We start from the raw sequence: 19,136 nt of genomic DNA on the forward strand, positions 1-19,136 counted from the left end.
ATACAATGAGTTTTTGCCCCATCCCTGTGTATATACACACACCCACACAGTACCTATCGTACATTTGTAATAAATTCATTATTCAAAGCGTTTAATGGGATTGTAATGATACTTTTATTCCATACAAAGCTGTTCAGGTAGACCCAATTTATTTCATTCAGGTTCCGCAAGCCTACAAGTGCAGTACAGGACCATGAATACTACCAAAATAAACATTTTTTTCATTTTTCTTAGAGCAGAGGAAGACAGTCAATTACTTACTCCTACTGAAGCAAACGCCACTGTTTGTGCTAAAACATTAAAAAAAAAAAAAAAATCAAAACATATATACAGGTCGACCCATAATTATTCCAAATCCTCAAATTTAACCCTTTAGGTACACCAGTGATACATTGGGAGAATGTATTAATTTGTGAGAAAATTCAGAAAAAGCTGAACTGAGACTACTGGATTCTCTTTATTTGCATTACACATTTTATCGTCGTCATTTTCTGTCCAGTTTCCTGGTGGTGTTAACATGACATTTTTGTCACCAGGTTCGGCTGGTCAATGACATTCAGTGGTAAGTCTCATAAATAGGGGACTACACAATTTAGAAGTGACTTTTGACTAAATTGGAAATATCTGCCAAACAGAGCCCAGTTGCCTCGACTCAACTTTTACTGATTACCATAACCTCATTGACTGAGAACTTCGACATTTTTTCATACATCATATTCATGGAACTTTCCACAATTTCAGTTATTTAAATAACAATGACAGAACTAAATCAAACCACAACAGTGAATAGTTATGTTTCTCATCCATTTGCCAAACCATAGGAAGCCCTTTGTTGGCATTAGTGTGAAAATCCTAAAGTGCCACAGCATGTGTAATGTACACGTGTTTGCCAAGTTCCTTCCCATGTAGTATCATATTCATCAGTAGAATATAAATGACCTGTGCAAGCATTGAGGTGTAGTGTTGTCCACCACTAGGGCACTCTTTGTATATTGCAACCAGTGACAACCATGCCAGATAGGTAGCATGACTGATTTAAATATTTATACAAAAGGTTGGCTTTGTCCATTTTCTGTTTTTTGCAGCCATTTAGTGAAAGGAAAAAAAATTCAAGTAAAGCGGACAGTGATTCTTTTGCACAAATTAAATCTATGTGCCCGCTAAAGACGTTTTGCAGGTTCTGGAAGGCGCGAACGTGAAGTCATATCACCTGCCGACTTTGTAAGATTCATTTTGTCGATTGGGGACTGTGCTTTGTGGTCTCCCCAAGCTTGCTGGCCATCATCTTCACCACAGTGGCACGCAGTGTGCGAGTGACCTCACAAATCCACGTCGTCTGAATCAGAGTTGCTGGAAGACTGTGAATCCTCTTGGCCCTCGCCCCAAACAAACCTATAGTTGTTCTCTAGCTCCTGTTGTCTCTTTTGCTCTTTGTGAACTTCTTCCGTTCCTCCAGTCTTGGCCACAAAAAGAACAAAGTATTACTCCATAAGCATTAAACTATACATCGTTAGGTCTGTCTCATTCAAGGGCCAATGATAATTGACACGAATGAGTTAAGCAGGTCAAATGAGATCCTGGAACAATCAGAGCAGGTATTTAAACTATCAAGTATTTCTATTGTCAATGGCACTGAACAAGTTAATGGTGGAAAGACACACAATACATCCATATAAGGGTTACTCTGCTGAGATTTAAAAATAAAAGTGAAGGCTATAAAATATTTTACCAGCAGGTTTATGAGGAGCTCTCGGAATGATTTTGTGTCTTCCTCAGTCAGCCACTGATCACCTGTCTCATCTGCATGCTTTCGCGTCAAGATTTTTACTTCAATTTTACCTATAGAGAAGATAACAGGAGTGGAGTTAAGGTGGGTTCCTATTAAACTTGAGCACTCACTCCAAAAAATCAACACTTATCTAGAATGAGGAATGAATGAGAGAGGCAGAGCACACACATGGATGACTTTCATTCAAGCAACTATAGGAAAAACAGAATATACATCCTGGTAGTCATAATACTAAAATATTCAACTCGATACTTATTAAAATATTCAATTCAATTTTCGATACTACGCAAATCCCCCTCCCCCCCTTTTTTTTTTTTTTAAATAAGGAAAATGCAACAATATCCTCCATTACCATCACTATCAAAAGTAGGGCAACATCAAAATTTCCCCATGATAACAAATTTATGGTGACCTGTAGTCTTGCAAAAACAAATAAATGAATAATACAAATGTAAAAAAAAAATAGAATGTCAAGGAGTGGTACTGTGCAACACTGAAATGTTAGCTGGATTTAAAAAAAAAAAAAAAAATTCAATTTTTGTCACTATAGAAACTACATGACAACTAAGATGGGTGGAGTATCAATATTTTTACAATCAAATATCTTATCCATAAACATTTTGGTTTTGATATTTCGATACTTTTGACAACCCTACTTCCTGGTTTAAGTGCTACGCATGCTTCAGGTATTATTCACCAAATTTCCTTTCAATAAATAATTTGAAGACGAAAAGAGGAGAGAACCATATTTTGGTCATATCGCGCTTATGTTTTAAGATGGCCAAAGTAGGTTAAGGAAGCAAAGTGATTAGAGACAGAGAAGGAGGGGAAAAGCCGTAAAGTTTAACACTCCCCATTCATACCTTCGGCCTTCAGTCCTGCTTTCTCTAGCTGTTCTTTAACCACGTCCTTAATGTGCTGCCATTGCGGATCTCCTTTTCCCAACTCCTGTACTTTGAACTCCCCACCAGAGCTGCTGCCTGTCTTATACTTAGTAATTTTGATCTTAACACGGTCATCATCAGCATCTTGGTCTGGGGTGACGAGACAAAAGAGGGACAACAACTGGCTGTCAGGTACAAGGTGTGAGGATTTCACGGAGACGTGAGCACGAGAGGACATTCTAAATCGAGGGCTGTGTTTACAAACACAGACAACCGATCGTGCGGGTTAAAGTCAGCAAAGGACCAATCGTCAGATGTTTCTTTACGTTTGCCCTACATTGTGTTGGCATCTAATCCATGTGTGTGCCTCTTCTGGGATGGAATATTACAACCAGGTATGATGTGCACATGGAGGAAGGTAGAGGCCTTGTCCACATAAAACTGAGTGTCTCAGTAAACTAAGATTTGGCCAATCATACACACACAAACTGGCTGCAGCCCGTCTAGGGGAGTCAGGGCAAACTGCCCGTATGTGTGTGTGACATGCACGGACAGTGCGTGCATGCTATCGATCCATATAAACTGTGAATATAAGCCTGAACGGGGATTATTTATGTCTGTTATTTGTGTCCTCCTTTTGAAAAGCAAAATATGATAGCCCTGGAATGACGGATGGCTTGTCATTTGTTTTGATGCTGCGCAGCGGCGCGTCGGACTGCGAATTAGAGCGCATGCGTAATACTTGAATGGTCTCAATGGACAAAGGCAGTCTGAACGGGCACGCAAAAAAAAAACTGATATGACAAAATAATCGGATTTGTGCATTAAGACCTGTAGTATGAACGTAGCCTAATTGAATGAGCAGGGACAAACAGCTTGGAGTCAGAAGTACGTGCGCTATTCTCAAACCTGAATGCACCCCGAGTCTTGGATGACAAATCAACAGAGCAGAGAGTAGACACAACATGGCTGGTAGTTTCTTCAATTTATTCAGAGTTGAGTAAGTAACGCACCACTTTTGACCAACACTGCTATTTAATATGTCATTATTATCATTTTAAAAATTTAAGTGACGGGTAAAAATAGATTATGACCGGATTTTTATCACCCTGTCAGTCAAAATGACAGACAACGAAAAAGTCTAGCGCAACCTCTGGTGACAGCTATCAGGAAGGCAGGAAATGTGAGAGTTTAAATGGTTCAGTTATTCATAAGTTAATTGCAGTTATTCAGTTCAATTATTTACAAGTTCAATTGAGTTTGTTTCTTTTATATTTAAATTTATTGTAAATTGTATTTTTCAAATAACTATATATAGTACAGCTGCACGTCTAGTTTTAATATTTAATATTTTTGTTTGAAAATTTTTAAAACTTTTTTGCTGTTTTGCAGTTTTATATTTATTGTTATATTTTGTGTAAACAACTCAGGGGACTAATGCACTTGCATTTTGTTTATTTGATTTAATGTTTGAGTTCAAACATGTTGACAACTTGTTTGTTGTTTAACTGAGGTTTTTATTTATTGTAATAGTTTGTGAACAACTCTTATTTGTCATAATTAATATCTTTGTTCTAATATTTTTACAACTTTGTTGTTATTTTACAGAAGTTTTTATGTATTGTAATATTTTGTCAAAAACTCAGGGAACTAATGTACCTGCTCTTTTATTTGTCATTCAATGTATTTGCTCCTGTTGAAGTGTAAAATACAGTGTTCAATAAATGATCTATTTTGTGCAGACATGGCTTCCTGGATCCCTTCATACAGCAATCTTCATCATTCACAAATGAAACGGTATTATATGAATACACTGTGGTAACGGTGTGTCATCCAAAGTATTTCCAAACATCTATTCAAGTCATCTAGTGAAAATTTCTTTAAAAAAAGATATGTATATATTTTTCCTAATATCGCAATATAATATCGCAAACCCCCCCCAAAAAATCGCAACAATTAGGCTCGAGCGTTTACGGGATCGTGCGAGATTTGCGACAACGCAGCCATTTCGGAAGCACGTTTGCATCATGGGACATTTAAACTTAACGGCAAATACAATTCAACTACGAGTGCCAAAGATGGAAAAATGTAAGGAAAACTTGCCAGTTCGATACAGAGACAAACTTGTTACCACGGCGAAGGACAGATATGTGAGCAATTTTAAGGATGTGAACAATGTTGACCCTCACGAGCAAGCCGAACACAAATGGAATAAAGATGTCGACAAGCTTCCACCACTACGCGAAATGGACATCGTGCTGTATTTAGTGTATGTTACTACACTCATCAGCAATTCCGAAACTACAAATCGCTACAAAGCTACAAACAGTTTTGCTGCGGATGGGTGCAGAATCTGCACATTATGACCATAGCAAACGGCAACACCATCTTTCTAGCAAAGGTAGGCAATGTGTGTTTACATTAGTCTGTGACCACGGATGTACAAATTTTTTGTTGCAGAAAATGTAGCCTGTGTACAAATTCTTTGCCACTCTCTCACGTCAACATATTACAGCTTTTTCATTTAGCAACGACAGGAATTAGGTCTTATGAAGACAATGCACATGTATGCATGCTAGTTGTTTAGCTGTAGCTATAGCTAACAACAGGCCGACTTAGGGCATAAAGTTACCGAAATTTGCGTAAACAAACGAAATTAACTTACCGGAGTGGAAGTGCATAGAGCAAACTCTGTGTGTAACTGGAGAATCAAACGTTATGCCCTTCCTTCTGATCGAGGCCACCCATGCCATTCTTCGACGTTTGGTAAGTTCAGATATGAACTTTCCCTCGCCTTTTCTCCATGTAGGGATCCGGAAGAAACGCAATGGTGTTCCGTCGAGCTTTACATTCTCCTTTCTATTCAATCGGTTGTTGCAATTCTTTACCGCACAATAATTTCCAACCATTTTTAAAGAGCGACCTGTGTTGAAATGCCTCACTGTTTTTGTTTCTCGCTTCCAAAATGGCGATAGCGGCGGAAACCTCGCGAGTGCCACGTCATACGCTCGAGCCTAATAGTTTTTTTTCCAATATCGTTCAGGCCTAGTTCCTACAGACCTACGGGAAATACCCTACCTCAGAGCAGAAGCTAAAATAATTATAGGAACTTGAGGTCTTGCCCCCAAGTTCCTACATGCGCAAACACATTAAATGACATCATCGGTCTTGAAAAGGTTATAGATCATAGATTGATATGTCATACATCATCACACACTAAATGTAACTCAGTGTTAGCATAGCGTTTGCATTTGGGTTTAGAGTGGTGAGCATCGTATGATATTCTTGGGCAACTTTATTTATTTTTTTAAACATACAGTTCTTGGTATCCAGGTGGGTATAACTGAAATTGACTTTTTTGCTGTGAACTGTGCATTATCATCATGAAGTATTTGTTGTCCTTGTAAACGTCACAATTTGTGCTCATCCGTCAATGTTCATTCAAAATTGAAAAACTTTTGTTTTTGGACTAAAAACCTTATAATTTTACAGACAAAAACCTTTTGAGTAATCGCCGACTAAAACTAGATGAAGATGAACACATTTTGAAATGACTAAAATATGATTAAGACTATTTTCATCCAAAGACGAATATGAAAAGGACTGCCTGTCTGCGAGTATTACAACTATGCTTAAATAAAACACGTGCGCGATTAATTTGGCAGTATATTTAGTATTACAAAAACCCTGGCTTCTATATGTGGACAAAGCCTGAGATGGAGACAGAGAAAAAGTGTGACATCAGTCAATCAGGCCAGGTTACCGGGCTTCCTTGGAACCAGGCTGGGACTTCCCCGTGCTGGGTCGTTTGCCTTCGGTGCCCCTGTCGTTTGCTGCTTAGGTTCTTGCTCCTCTTTCCCCTCCAAATGATCAAGAAGCTTATCGAGCGTCGTCTCCAGTGCCTGTGTCGCCTGAGTGCGATCAAACTCCCCCTTCAGCCCTTCTGTCTCCAATTCTTGCTGTGCCTTCAATACAAAGTTTTTTTTATTGGTGGTGTATTAAATGGGGCCTATTTGAAATGCTTTGAGATTGTATAATTTAAAACAAGCTGCTTTTTTAAAACCTTAATTTTGTTGTGCCTCTTGACCAATGACAATAAATGAATTTGTATTCAAGTCTCATTCCGATGTGGAAAATTGTTTTCAATTTGAACAAATTGCCTCACACATGGGAATCGTGTGGAGTTTGTGATTTGGTGTTTTCATTGTCGTGTTAATTTCATCCTTTACCTCATTTATGATGTTATCAAACTCGTTTTGCATCGTTTCCTTAATCTCGTTAGTCTTATCAACTGGTAAAGAGATGTCCGCCATTTCATCTTCAAACTCCTGAAGGAGCCGTTCATCATCATCATCCTCGCTGTCATCTTTTCGGCTCTTTATGGATCCGCTTTTCTCGGCTTCTTTGTTTGCATGTTTTTGTGCTTTCTACATAGAGGGGGGAAAAATGCTGCACTGAAGTGAAATACACAATCACTGCAAAGATTTATACTGCGCTGATAGGTAAGAAAACAACCTTTCTGTTACTCTCCTTGAGATGCTGGACAAATTTCATTAGGTCTGATGGGTCAGTGATGATCTTAAAGTTGAAATTTTCGGCTGAAAATTTTTTTTTAGAAAATAGTAAGAAAACATGTTAAGGCCTCACTAACAGTGTAACCAGTGTAGCTTCTCAAGTGGTGATTATATCAGTAGCTGCAAGACTGTTAGTAGAGATATAAAATGTACCTTCATTTCCATCATCTATGACTTCATTTTCTACGACTGAATTTAAGCCATCATCATCTGCCTGCTGAGAAAGAAAATAAGTTTAGAAGAGTATAGTTAAATTACTCCTTCCAATAGTGAATTAACATGTATTTATATTACTAGTGAGTGTCAATATTAGGGAAAGAAACTTCGTACTTGTGGTTTCCAAATTATGTTGTGCTGGTTTTGTGTCTGAGTTGTATTTGTGTGCAGCACTTTGGTTCAACTGCAGTTGTTCTCGATAAAAATAGAATTGATTTTTTGGAATGTTGTGAGTATTGAGGAAAAAAGCCACACAAGCAAACTCCATTCACAAAGCTGAAGATCTGATTCAAACTCAGAACCTCAGACATGCTAATCACTTGCTGCCACATCAACTGCTTCAAACTAACTACAGAAGGAAACAGTAATAACTGGAAAAATACGACAAGCATAATATTTAACAAAGAAGTGTGCAACGGTATTTGAGCTTGCATTGGCACAATTGGATAATTAAACAAATTACAAAATTTAAAAAATTGTACAACCAAATGCATACCTCGCTGTCATCATGGGAAGTGCTTGTTTTTGAAGTCCCTGGTTTTGTATTTCCCTCTAATATCTGAGAATCCACTAGGTCTTCTGACTCTACATCCTCAGACATGTCAGTAGTATCTGTTTAATAATAAAGAAAAATATATATAATACGATTAATCAAAAATAGTTTATTACATTGAAAATGCCTTGATAATAAAAAATTTGAGACATTGTTTACCAGTAAATATTCTGATTCTGTATTAATTGCTAAAAGACTACATTTCTTTTGGGTGATTAATCAAGTTATTTACATAAAAATAATAGTTAAATATTATTCATAGTCCAACTTTTCTTAGCACAGCTGTGGGGTCCAATCCACATTTACAGCTAAAATGTTAAATCCATCGTAACGTGATTTGCATATGGCAAGGCAAGGCAAATTTATTTATATAGCACAATTCAACACAAGGCAATTCAAAGTGCTTTACATCACACGAAGATCATAAAAATCCCTTTTAAATCAATACTACGTAAAAACCAAGACAAAAGATCGCGTTTAATCACAAATAGAATAAAAATAAATAAATAAAAATAAAACAAAAATAAAAATAAAACAAAAACTTCTACTAATAATAATAATTGAAATCAGCAATGGAGATAAGCACAAGAGGAATAGAAAGCAGGTAGATTGAAATATATAGCCAGTTATGGATATGCAGTGCTAAACAAAAGCGTTTTTAGCCCTGATTTAAAAGAGCTAACAGTTTGAGCATACTTCAGACGTTCAGGTAACTTGTTCCAGAGGTGAGGAGCATAATAACTAAATGCTGCCTCACCCTGCTTGGTTCTTGTTCTTGGAACATGCAGAAGACCGGTTCCAGACGACCTTAGGGGTCTAGATGTCTCATAGGAATCTAACAAGTCAAGCATGTATTTTGGTCCAAGGCCATTAAGAGTTTTGTAGACGAGAGGTAGTATTTTATAGTCTATCCTTTGACTCACTGGAAGCCAGTGCAGCGATTTCAAAACCGGTGTAATGTGGTCCTGCTTCCTTGTATTTGTGAGGACTCTAGCTGCAGCATTCTGTACTAGCTGCAGCTTCCGGACTGATTTTTTATCAAGACCTGTAAATATACCGTTGCAATAGTCCAATCTGCTGAAAATGAATGCATGCATAAGTTTTTCCATGTCTTGTTGAGTCAGAAGCTCCTTAATTCTGGTTATATTTTTTAGGTGGTAATAAGCGGATTTAGTGACGGACTTTAGATGGCTATCAAATTTTAGGTCTGAGTCAATAATTACGCCAAGGTTTCTGACTTGATTTGTAGCTGTAAGTGACATTGTGCTAAGTTGCCTGCTTATCTTTGACCTTTCCTTTTTTGGCCCAACAATGATCACCTCTGTCTTCTCCACATTTAACTGGAGAAACTTCTGGCACATCCATTCATTGATTTGATGAATGCATTTACTCAGGGAGACTAAGGGACTATAATCATGTGGGGACACAGAAATGTACAAGTTGTGTGACATCTGCATAGGCGTGATAGGAGATGTCATACTGTTCCATTATCTGAGCTAATGGAAGCATATAAGATGTTAAATAAGAGCGGTCCAAGAATTGACCCTTGAGGGACTCCACACGTGAATTTGGTTCGTTCTGACTGATAGTTTCCGATTGACACAAAGAAATCCCTATCATGTAAATAGGATCTGAACCACTGAAGAATAGTGTCAGTAAGCCCTACCCACTGTTCCAATCTGCTGAGTAGTATGTTGTGATCAACCGTGTCGAATGCGGCGCTGAGATCCAATAGTAACAGAACAGATGATTTGCCTGCATCGGTATTCCGACGAATATCATTTAGGACTTTGATAAGCACGGTCTCGGTGCTGTGTTGTGGCCGAAATCCAGACTGAAATGAGTTAAAAAGATTGTTTTGCATCATAAAAGTCTGGATCTGTTCAAACACAACCCTTTCGATAATTTTCCCCAGGAATGTCAGATTTGATATTGGCCTGTAATTGCTAATGGTTGAGGCATCCAGATTAGGTATTTTTAGGAGAGGTTTTATTACTGCAGTTTTTAAAGTCTGTGGAAACTCTCCTGATTGGAGAGAAGTATTTATAATCTGAAGTATGTCTGGGGCTATGCAATGAAAAACAGTTTTGAAAAAGTTTGAAGGAAGGATGTCAACGCAGCATGTTGTGGGCTTTAATTTTGACACAATTTCTGTTAAAGTGGCATAGTCCAAGAGGCTAAACTGTCTAGGATTGGCGTGGGGGACATTTTGGGAGGCATTTAGTGTAACAATTGTTAATCTGGAGTTGCACACAGTCTGTCTAATCTTTAGTACTTTGTGTGTAAAGAATGCTGCGAAATCATAACAGGACACCTCAGATGCCAATTCCTGAGGTATTGATGCTTGTGGGTTTGTCAGTTTGTCAACAACAGAAAATAGTGTTCGAGTATTGTTGGTGTTTCTACTAATGATCTCTGAAAAATATGACTGTCTAGCATTTTTCAGTTCCTGGTTGTATTTGCGAAGACTCTCTTTGTACATATAAAAAAAAACTAGTAGTTTGTTTTTTCGCCATCTGCGTTCTGCTCGTCTACAATCTTGCTTTTGTTTTAAAGCTAGTATGGCATTTCTCCAGCGTGACCTCTTCTTTCTTGACAAAGTTTTTGTCTTAATCAGGGCAATAGTGTCAATTACAGTCATCACACTGGAACTGAAACTATTTACAAGTTCTTCCACTGGAGCTGTTGTAGGGGTTAATGGTGAGGCACAGGCCTGTGTGAATAACGCACAAGTGTTATCACTTATGTAACGCTTCCTAATCACCTCTGTTTCCCTTTTCAGAGGATGGACAGGGGTGGTCATTTTAAACATAATTCAGTAGTGATCAGACAGAGCAACATCATTCACTGTGACCTCAGAGATGTTAAGACCTTTGGATATTATTAAGTCCAGTATGTGCCCTCTGTTATGTGTTGGAACTGTGACATGCTGAGATAAACCAAATGTATCCAAAATATTTAAAAGCTCTCTAGCACATCCTTCTTCAGGATTATCAACATGAATGTTAAAGTCAACCACTAAAACAACACAATCAAAGTCCATGCAGACAGAAGACAGTAATTTGGTAAACTCATCAAAAAACATTGTGTTATACTTTGGTGGTCTGTAAATTGTTACCAAGGCAGCTCTGCAAGGGCTTTTTAGCTGAATGACAATATATTCAAAGGAATCAAACTGACCACATGAAATATTCGTGCATTGAAAACTGTCCCTGATCAGACTGGCAACCCCACCTTCTTTCTTATGGGTTCTTGGCGCACTATGAGCTATATGAGTTAATAATAATTATAATAATCTTTTATTAGACAACTATAAAGTAATGTTTGGTACAGCACAAATGAAGATGAACCTTTCTTGTGAAACGTGTCCTGATCATTGATGGCATCTGGAGAGCTTTCTTCTACGGTTACGTCCACCGCTGCCTCCTCATTCCCAGCCAACATCTCATCAATGCTCCTCAACTCCTCAGAGATTTGCTCCACTTTACGCTTTGTGTCCGCTGGGAATAAAAGAAAAAAGGGGCGGGTGGCACAAATAAAGGCACAAATAAACAAAACACACAGCTTTTCAAGCAGAACACAATTTCAGAAAACGTGCCACATAGCTACTCATCAATAAAATAAGACAATCCAAACCATTTGAACTAAGAATTATTAGGTCAGTGACATTTCAGTGAGAAATTTGAAAATAAAAGCAAAATGCTCCAAAAGCAGTGATTTAAGATTTTGGCCAACTCACAGACTTGAGCTTTGACATAGTCCATGTACTGTTGTGAATTTAGTGCCGGCTGGCATACGATCCCCTGGGGCTTGGCAGTGGATGGAGGGCTCAGTAAAGGATGCTGGCACGTGCGACTTGTATGAATGGACAGCACGTAACGGCATGACTGTGGCTCATCCACTCGCGCGATGTAGTCACCCGAACCCTCTTCACATACAAACTGAGGGGGGGGGGGGAAACACAATGCTACTCTTTGACCTCATCAGGTACATCCATTATCCATTCATCCATCTTGTATCGTGGCTGTTCTCATTAGCTTTACAGGTGAGTCTATCTAGCGGGGTAATAACCTGGTTTTGTGGCCAGTTTACCGCAGAGTACATAGTGACAAAGATAGTTATTCACATAAAATTTCACTACATGAGGGCTGACCTACACCAATGCAAACTTAATGTAATGTATATTCACCCGAACTTCAGCCTCCCTGGGATTCCCATTGATGTCACACTTAGAGCCATTTACATAGGTCTGACTGTGGAAGCGTTTTAGTCTGTGCTGTTTTGACGTCTGAAACATAACCACAACATATTCTCGTTAGGGATGCACTTATCCTAATTTTTCACTTTCAATCCTATACCATTGCTGTACCTAAATCGGGATATCTGATGATCACAATTTAATTTCAATCTGGAATCCAAACTATGTTATCTTTGCATTGTTTTGTGATGTCATATCTTACGTAAATCACTTTACAGAATGTTGTATGAATAAAGTTGAGTTTATTAACTACTATTTTCATCAGTCAGGGAGACAAATCTAAAGATAACCATTACCTTTGCGGTTTCATTGCTCCAGTCAAATTCAGTCTCATAATAGCCCAGGAAGAGAACGTCTCCTTTGATTTCGGAATCTGACAAGTGAAAAAAATCTAAGAAAAACTCTTGACAAAATAATGTGGAAAAAAATTTAAAATCTTCTTACCTTCAAGGTGGTACTGTCTGATATGCTGAGTATAGCAGAACTCATATGTCCACCAATCTTTTGTCTGATGAAATAATTAAGAGTAAATGATAGACCAACAGCAAACAGTTCCTGATATAAAGTGTTCAATATAAATGTATTTTATTTTACTGTTGTCAATTCATTAAAAATAAAAGTAACAACACACCAACTTGTTTGATAAAATAAAACAATGACACTGTACATTTGGTGTCTTGTTTTTTTAATGATTGCATGACAGCACAAAGTCCACAGGGGTGTGCGGTGGGTACTAATTCGCCTGCGTTCACATTGGAGATGCACACATGCAAGATAATGAATGGCTACAAAATTCAGAAAAACCTGTGTGTAATCACAATTTTATGAGTATGAGAAGGCTTATGGACATACACCGTCAGTACTCCTGGCTAAAGTCATTTAAGATACCTAACTCTTTAGTTGCCAGTTTTTACTCCATAAAATATTCAGTTTTGATGTCATTTTTTTCAAAAAGCTTGTATTATGAAAATTATATTAAAGGCATACTGTAATTAATAAATTTGTGATGGGAGTGAATGTCTTCATCTAATTTGCACAGTGCATCATAGCTAATTTAAATTTAACACCACTGATATGACTGGGTGAGTATGAATAATCTCTGACGTGCTGTAATAATCCAACAATTATTATATTATGAAAGGCCTTGCCTTTAATGGTTTGGTGTGTGGCATCTTTCATTGTTAGGCACACCACAGACCTACTCCACATTGACTTATCCCCCTATGATATTATTCGTCCCTCACGCTAACCTAGCTTAGGCATCATCAACGTAATGCTACATCAGAAACATAAATACCACTTCTAACTGTTCTGCGTTTAGCAACACATTTTCTCCCATAGCTTGCATAGCATAGCGTTGTCTGCAGCTGTTTGTACGTTTGTTTAATATTTATACTGCCCCCCTCAACATTAGCAGTATTTAGACAAGTCCTACTATCCGCACAATCTGAGGCAGTAACTACAGTAGGCACCATATTTGCTTCTATGGCTTGGAATTTCAGCAAAGTTGCTTGTCGCAATTTTGTGACATGACACTTAAAGGGTTAAAAGTCCATAGGTAGGAATTCAAGTTTTGATGCTTTCCTTTGTCTATGCCGGGGGTCATCGACCTCTGATACTGGTACAGCCATTTGCGCAGTCTACCAGAGACGAAATAAGAGTCACTTGGATTTATCCATGGTTAGCCCGCTAAGAGTCGAATTACTCGCGCTTCGGTTTTTGTGACACATATTGTTTGTGACAAAAAAAATGTTTGTTTTTTTTTAGCCGCACCTTCATTTCCAAATTTACAATTACTTTACATTTGAAAAATGAACTAATTGAGAAAAGAGCCAAATGCTGCTCTGCAGCCACTCAAAGCAGACCGTTGGACAGTATAGTATCAACAAAACCGGACCTCGGGGCCACCTTTTCTGTCGTGTTTTCCATGTCCCCCTCCTCCAACACACCTGAATCAAATAATCAGGATCATGATCAGACTACGCCTACACTAGGACAGATAATTTTCTCCAAAGTAATTTGCCGACTATTTTTATATCTGTCCACACTTCGCTGCAAGGTACGCCCGCATTTGCGTAAACTTTGCACGCATAGAAAGGAGAAGCCTCATGTGTTACGTCATCGCCCGCACGGTTTACCTCTGAACCGGAAACTCATTACTTGCCCGCGGCAAATTTCGAAGTTACTACACCTTCTAGACCAGGGGTGGGCAAACTATTCCACAAAGAGCCGCAGTGGGTGCTGGTTTTTGTTCATACCCATCATGAGGACAGCCGTTTACCAATCTGGTTTCTTACAATTGCAATCAGTTGATTGCAGTCAGGTGCTTCTTGTTTCCACTGAAACCTCATTGGTTAAACTGTCAGTGCTGAATCAGTTGGAACAAAGACCAGGACCCACTGCGGCCCTCGAGGACCAGTTTGCCAACCCCTGTTCTAGACACTCATTATTTGTGATCACTGTTTTTTTCATGATCACAATTGAACGCATCACGCAGGAGCGAGAGTGAAGGGAGAGCACGCTCGGCTTTTATGAGCAGGCGCCAAATTGTGATTGAAATAAATCATTATAAAACAACGAAAGCCTGACCTCGTTACTTGGGATGTTAAAATCGATGCTCAGTTGCGCTCTCACCACTTGGAAAATAAAAAATAGAAGCATATGGTGTGGCGCTGCGTATATTTCCTGGAAGCCACAACCAGGACTGGTTGTGCATAAAAGTGGTGATCCTGGAAGTGGCGACTGTTTTGACAGGCAGAAATGTCTTGGGAAAAAAACTGATCGCGCGCCTCTTTGACTGGGGGTACCACGCAGGTCACTTTTCGGGGTTTAATTTTCCTCTACGCATTTTTATATATAGTACTCATGTACGGTCAGCATGGAGTTGGGAGGGGCCAGCCCCGCAGCTGGCTGATCGGAGACAATCCAGGAGACGAGCTCTGTAAAAAATGGTCATCTCTACCTCATCCACGATGGGAGGACCCCAAATGGGCACTGAATTGAAGCATAATTATTATTATTATATTATTGAGACGTAGTTTGAAGGTTCAAGAAAAATGTGTGGAAAAGAAAAGAGGAGCAGGAATGCCACGTCGTGATCGTCCGCCTCCATTGTTTACGATGCTGTCATTCTGCACTAAAATCAGCGACTGCATGACGTCCCTTCCTGAGTATCCGAATGTTGTACAGCATGTTGAGTTGAGTATGAATATTGAATGTTGAGACAGCAAGTCCATATTAGGCGGCGTGTAGGCGGCGGGTAACATTACCAGTCTACAATATCAGTCTAACAACTAATCCGGATAATAGGCATACTAGTGTAGCCGACATGCCATATAGTCAGGGGTGCACATATTTTTTTTGCCCAGGTTCTCAGAGGAGGACCTGGAGATGTGACTTGGTCCTCATTGAACTTGAGAGCCCACCCGCCGAATGCGATAAAATTATGACAAGCTTTACTTAGAGACAATTACCAATTACCTTTAATTAATTATATTAACTATTAATGCTTGATTATCAACTAGCACAACAAAATTGCCATTACTTTGAAGTGAAATGTAAAGAAATAAACATAAAAGCTCTAATTCAAAATAAAGGGCATTATGTGGCTCCCACATTAACTCCAAGCCTTTGTAAAAGTGGGATGTCCTCCTCATAAGAGCTCATTGAACGTGCATGTTTAGCTTTGTGAAATGCGAGCAAAAACACGTTTGTCAGTGCATGGCGCTGTTCTTCATTAACTTTATTCCGCCACTTGTCCATAGGGCGAGTGGGGTCCTGTCTGACATCGATAGTTTGCTTAAGTGCAACATGCTCTGTTTTTTTCGTGCTTTTCAAAGTTTGGATGGCCGAAATTCTTTGACCCTACATAAAATGCGCTGCTCTTATCAGCGACATTGGGATTCACACGGCAAATTTTGTACCACATTTCCGTGCGAGCATCATTTGCTTCTAGCCATGGTACCTCCTGCAGCCACTTTTCAGGTGACGTGATTTTTGCCATATCTGTTTCTTGGCGTGCTCGTTCAGACTGCCTTTGTCCATTGAGACCGTTCAAGTATCACGCATGCGCACTAATTTGCAGTCCGAGATGCACTCAGCAAAGACACCCACATGCGCAGAAGCATCAAAACAAATTACACATGCTAGCTGTATGTCATGCCAGAGTGATCATATTTTGATTTCCAAAAAGAGGACACAAATAAGACATTAATAATCCCCGTTTAGTCTTATATTCAAAGTTTATATTGACTGATAGAACACATACACGCACATACGAGCCTTGACGTGTGTGCGTGAAATTACGTGGGTGCGTCAGTTTGCCCCGACTTGGCCATGTGTGCAATAATGAAATATTGCTCATTCGGCGCACAGAATGAAAATCGAAAATTGTAAGGCTTATCCTTTTCTTCAATTATTTTTTTATGATTGTGGCCAAGCCCGCTTCGTGCTTGAAAGCAGAGTTCAAGCTAGGCGCTAATGCCTACATGGCTGCCTCCCTCCACGTCTCTTGCTCTTTGCTGATGTAATTGCTGCATGAATTCCGATTTGGGAGTCTTGATAGTTCAGACCGCCAGTCACATTCTGAAAAAAATGTGTCCCATATCAGATTTGAACCACAAACGAAAGTGACTCAGATCGGATTTGAAATGGTCGAATTCTATGCGAGTTCTATTCTATACTTGTCCCGTTCAGACCGTCAAGTTAATGCCTGACTTGAGTCGGAAAAACACGAAAAAATCGGATTCATGCATTAAGACCTGTAGTATGAACCTAGCCTAAATGGATTGGGCGTCGTGCACCGTAAATGCAGCCTTAGAGTTAACTGAGACTATTATGGTGGAAGATTTTGGTAGCAACTTGTTGGTTCCTTTTTATTTTTTTCAACATTGACACCTTTTTAAAACGTTATCTTAATTATTGGCAGGAGCATATCGATAACCTTTTGCGATATAAAGTATCACCATATATTACCATTTCGATATTTTGTCACACCCGGACCCGGACCCTGAACGATGGCTCACCATGTGAGTGAAACAACTCAATTATTCCTGGGGAACCCAACATTTATTTTAGCCAGCTATTGTGCTGTCATGTGAATACGCTTTAGATCGATTTCAGAATACTGTATTATAGAAGAATGTTCACTAACCAACACAAGACAGGGGGACTCTCGCATGGGGCTAAGTAGATCAGGGATTTCCGGCCCTGTGTACCCTTGAGAATCAGGATCGGACACAGAGTCCTGGTGAAAGCGGACCGCCTGGGCTGGAAGTCGACATTCATACAGCTGTTTGTACTTGCTGGACACCATCATGACCTCGTCCGTCTTGGTCTAGGCCAGGGGAAACAATGATACAAATTGACATTGGTCCGTGTAACATGAAACTTGTCTAGACATTGATTGGTAACGTCGCTTTACAGCGACACATGATCAATATAAAGTTTAAAGGAAGCGAGGAAGGGGGAATCTGTTGCGACAGCTGTCAAGTGGTCGCTGCGTTGGTAGAGTTTAATTGAAGCCAACTGAAAACACATTTTTGCCCATGTAAAGGCACAGCAAAGTAAGTAAGTGTGCAAGTGTGGGTTGTTTCAATTTAATGATATAACTTAACAAAAATCGTGATCATAGCTAGCACTACTACTAATAATCCATAGCTCCTTAGATAAATACCCTTACTGACCTGGCCCATGATGACAGGATCAGGAAGAATCTTGAGCTCATATTTCATCTCGTTCAATTCTTCCAAGTTTAAAAACGCCGAGACACAAGCTAGTACTAACAATAAGAAAACGTACACTTTATTTAACAGCCGTACATGGTTTGCAGCCATGATTGACTCGCGCCTCCACTCCCCCTCTTCCTATTCCTCCTTCTCTTCTTCGTCGCTGAGGGCTTCTTCTTCTACGCTTCCTGATAAAAGGAAACATTTCTCTAATTTCCACATTTGAAATTTGTCATTAAAAACACACTAAACAAATCAATTATCACTCTCTTAAAATTAAAAACGTTATAATTTGTTGTATTACGATTTTACTTTGTACAGACATTGCTGGTTTGAAAGGAACACGCCACAGCCAAACAACTAAATTGTGATTTCACTCGTGCGGGGGAAAACGAACAACTAAATTCACTTTAAAATAACAACAACAACAACAAAAGCGAGACTAATAGAAATTATTGCCGGTATGTTTTGTGTTGTTCTTAAACCATGTGACGTCCATTTACCCAATCCGGAACAGTGCGGTGACTGTTTGCTAGATGTCCGATACGCCCTATTAACGAGAACGTGCGTCGACATATTTTGACCATTTTGCGTCGGGTCCATTTGAGAAATATAACAGTGGATGGCGCTCACACTTGCATAGAAAAAGCTACGAATTGTTACTTTTTCAACCAATTTTCAAACAGCTTGTTTTTTCACAAACGTTACAAATGCGGTATATGTACTGCCAGTTAAATTATTATTTTTCAAAAACTAGCCCTAATCCTAGCCACTTTAATATGGTTTGTTGTAAACCAAATCGTTTCTAAATCAGTCCTAAATTTTGCGAGTTTAACCAATTTACCGGAGAAAATGCCTCACTTTACCTCCACTACAGGAGCCTGCCATAAAAGTCCCCCGGCTATGAAGCAAGGAATAGTAACGCTTATTCCTAAACCTGATAAAGACCATAAAATTATTGACAATTTCAGCCCTATAACATTACTTAATAATGAGTATAAAATTTTAACTCATATATATGCAAACAGGCTTAAAACAGGCATCACTCAGATAATTTCGGAAACACAATCTGGATTTATTAAAGGGCTTCAATCCATAACAATATACAACTTGTATTAGACTTGATTTAATATTGT

The 19,136-nt window shown here is 38.9% G+C and overlaps 1 protein-coding gene across 4 annotated transcripts; it reads right to left on the bottom strand.

Moving 5' to 3' along the window:
- Positions 1-293: 293 nt before the first annotated feature.
- Positions 294-18,175, bottom strand: os9 (OS9 endoplasmic reticulum lectin). Of its 4 annotated transcripts, none has more exons than XM_057845139.1 (15): positions 17,959-18,174; positions 17,427-17,609; positions 12,719-12,782; positions 12,571-12,647; positions 12,206-12,304; positions 11,756-11,957; positions 11,367-11,516; positions 7,960-8,075; positions 7,401-7,461; positions 7,189-7,271; positions 6,903-7,100; positions 6,437-6,638; positions 2,653-2,823; positions 1,730-1,839; positions 294-1,457 (listed from the first exon to the last, which is right to left on the bottom strand). In XM_057845139.1, exons 1-15 carry the CDS (start codon positions 18,106-18,108, stop codon positions 1,320-1,322), a joined length of 2,004 nt encoding a protein of 667 aa, XP_057701122.1. In that variant the 5' UTR covers positions 18,109-18,174; the 3' UTR covers positions 294-1,319. The 4 variants fall into 4 exon arrangements, with proteins under 4 accessions (XP_057701122.1, XP_057701121.1, XP_057701123.1 ...); XM_057845138.1 differs by having other exon boundaries at positions 7,401-7,464; XM_057845140.1 differs by having other exon boundaries at positions 7,401-7,464; positions 18,074-18,167.
- Positions 18,176-19,136: the final 961 nt, after the last annotated feature.

This window comes from Corythoichthys intestinalis, chromosome 9 (assembly GCF_030265065.1).
Source record: "Corythoichthys intestinalis isolate RoL2023-P3 chromosome 9, ASM3026506v1, whole genome shotgun sequence".
NCBI lineage: Eukaryota > Metazoa > Chordata > Actinopteri > Syngnathiformes > Syngnathidae > Corythoichthys > Corythoichthys intestinalis.

Excerpts from the sequence above, each read along its gene's own strand:
- os9 (XM_057845138.1), bottom strand. The coding sequence starts at position 18,108 with ATGGCTGCAAACCATGTACGGCTGTTAAATAAAGTGTACGTTTTCTTA. Across the intron at positions 17,610-17,958 it reads ATCCTGTCATCATGGGCCAG|ACCAAGACGGACGAGGTCAT; the intron begins GTCAGTAAGGGT and ends CCCCTGGCCTAG. Across the intron at positions 7,101-7,188 it reads TCAAGGAGAGTAACAGAAAG|AAAGCACAAAAACATGCAAA; the intron begins GTTGTTTTCTTA and ends CCCTCTATGTAG.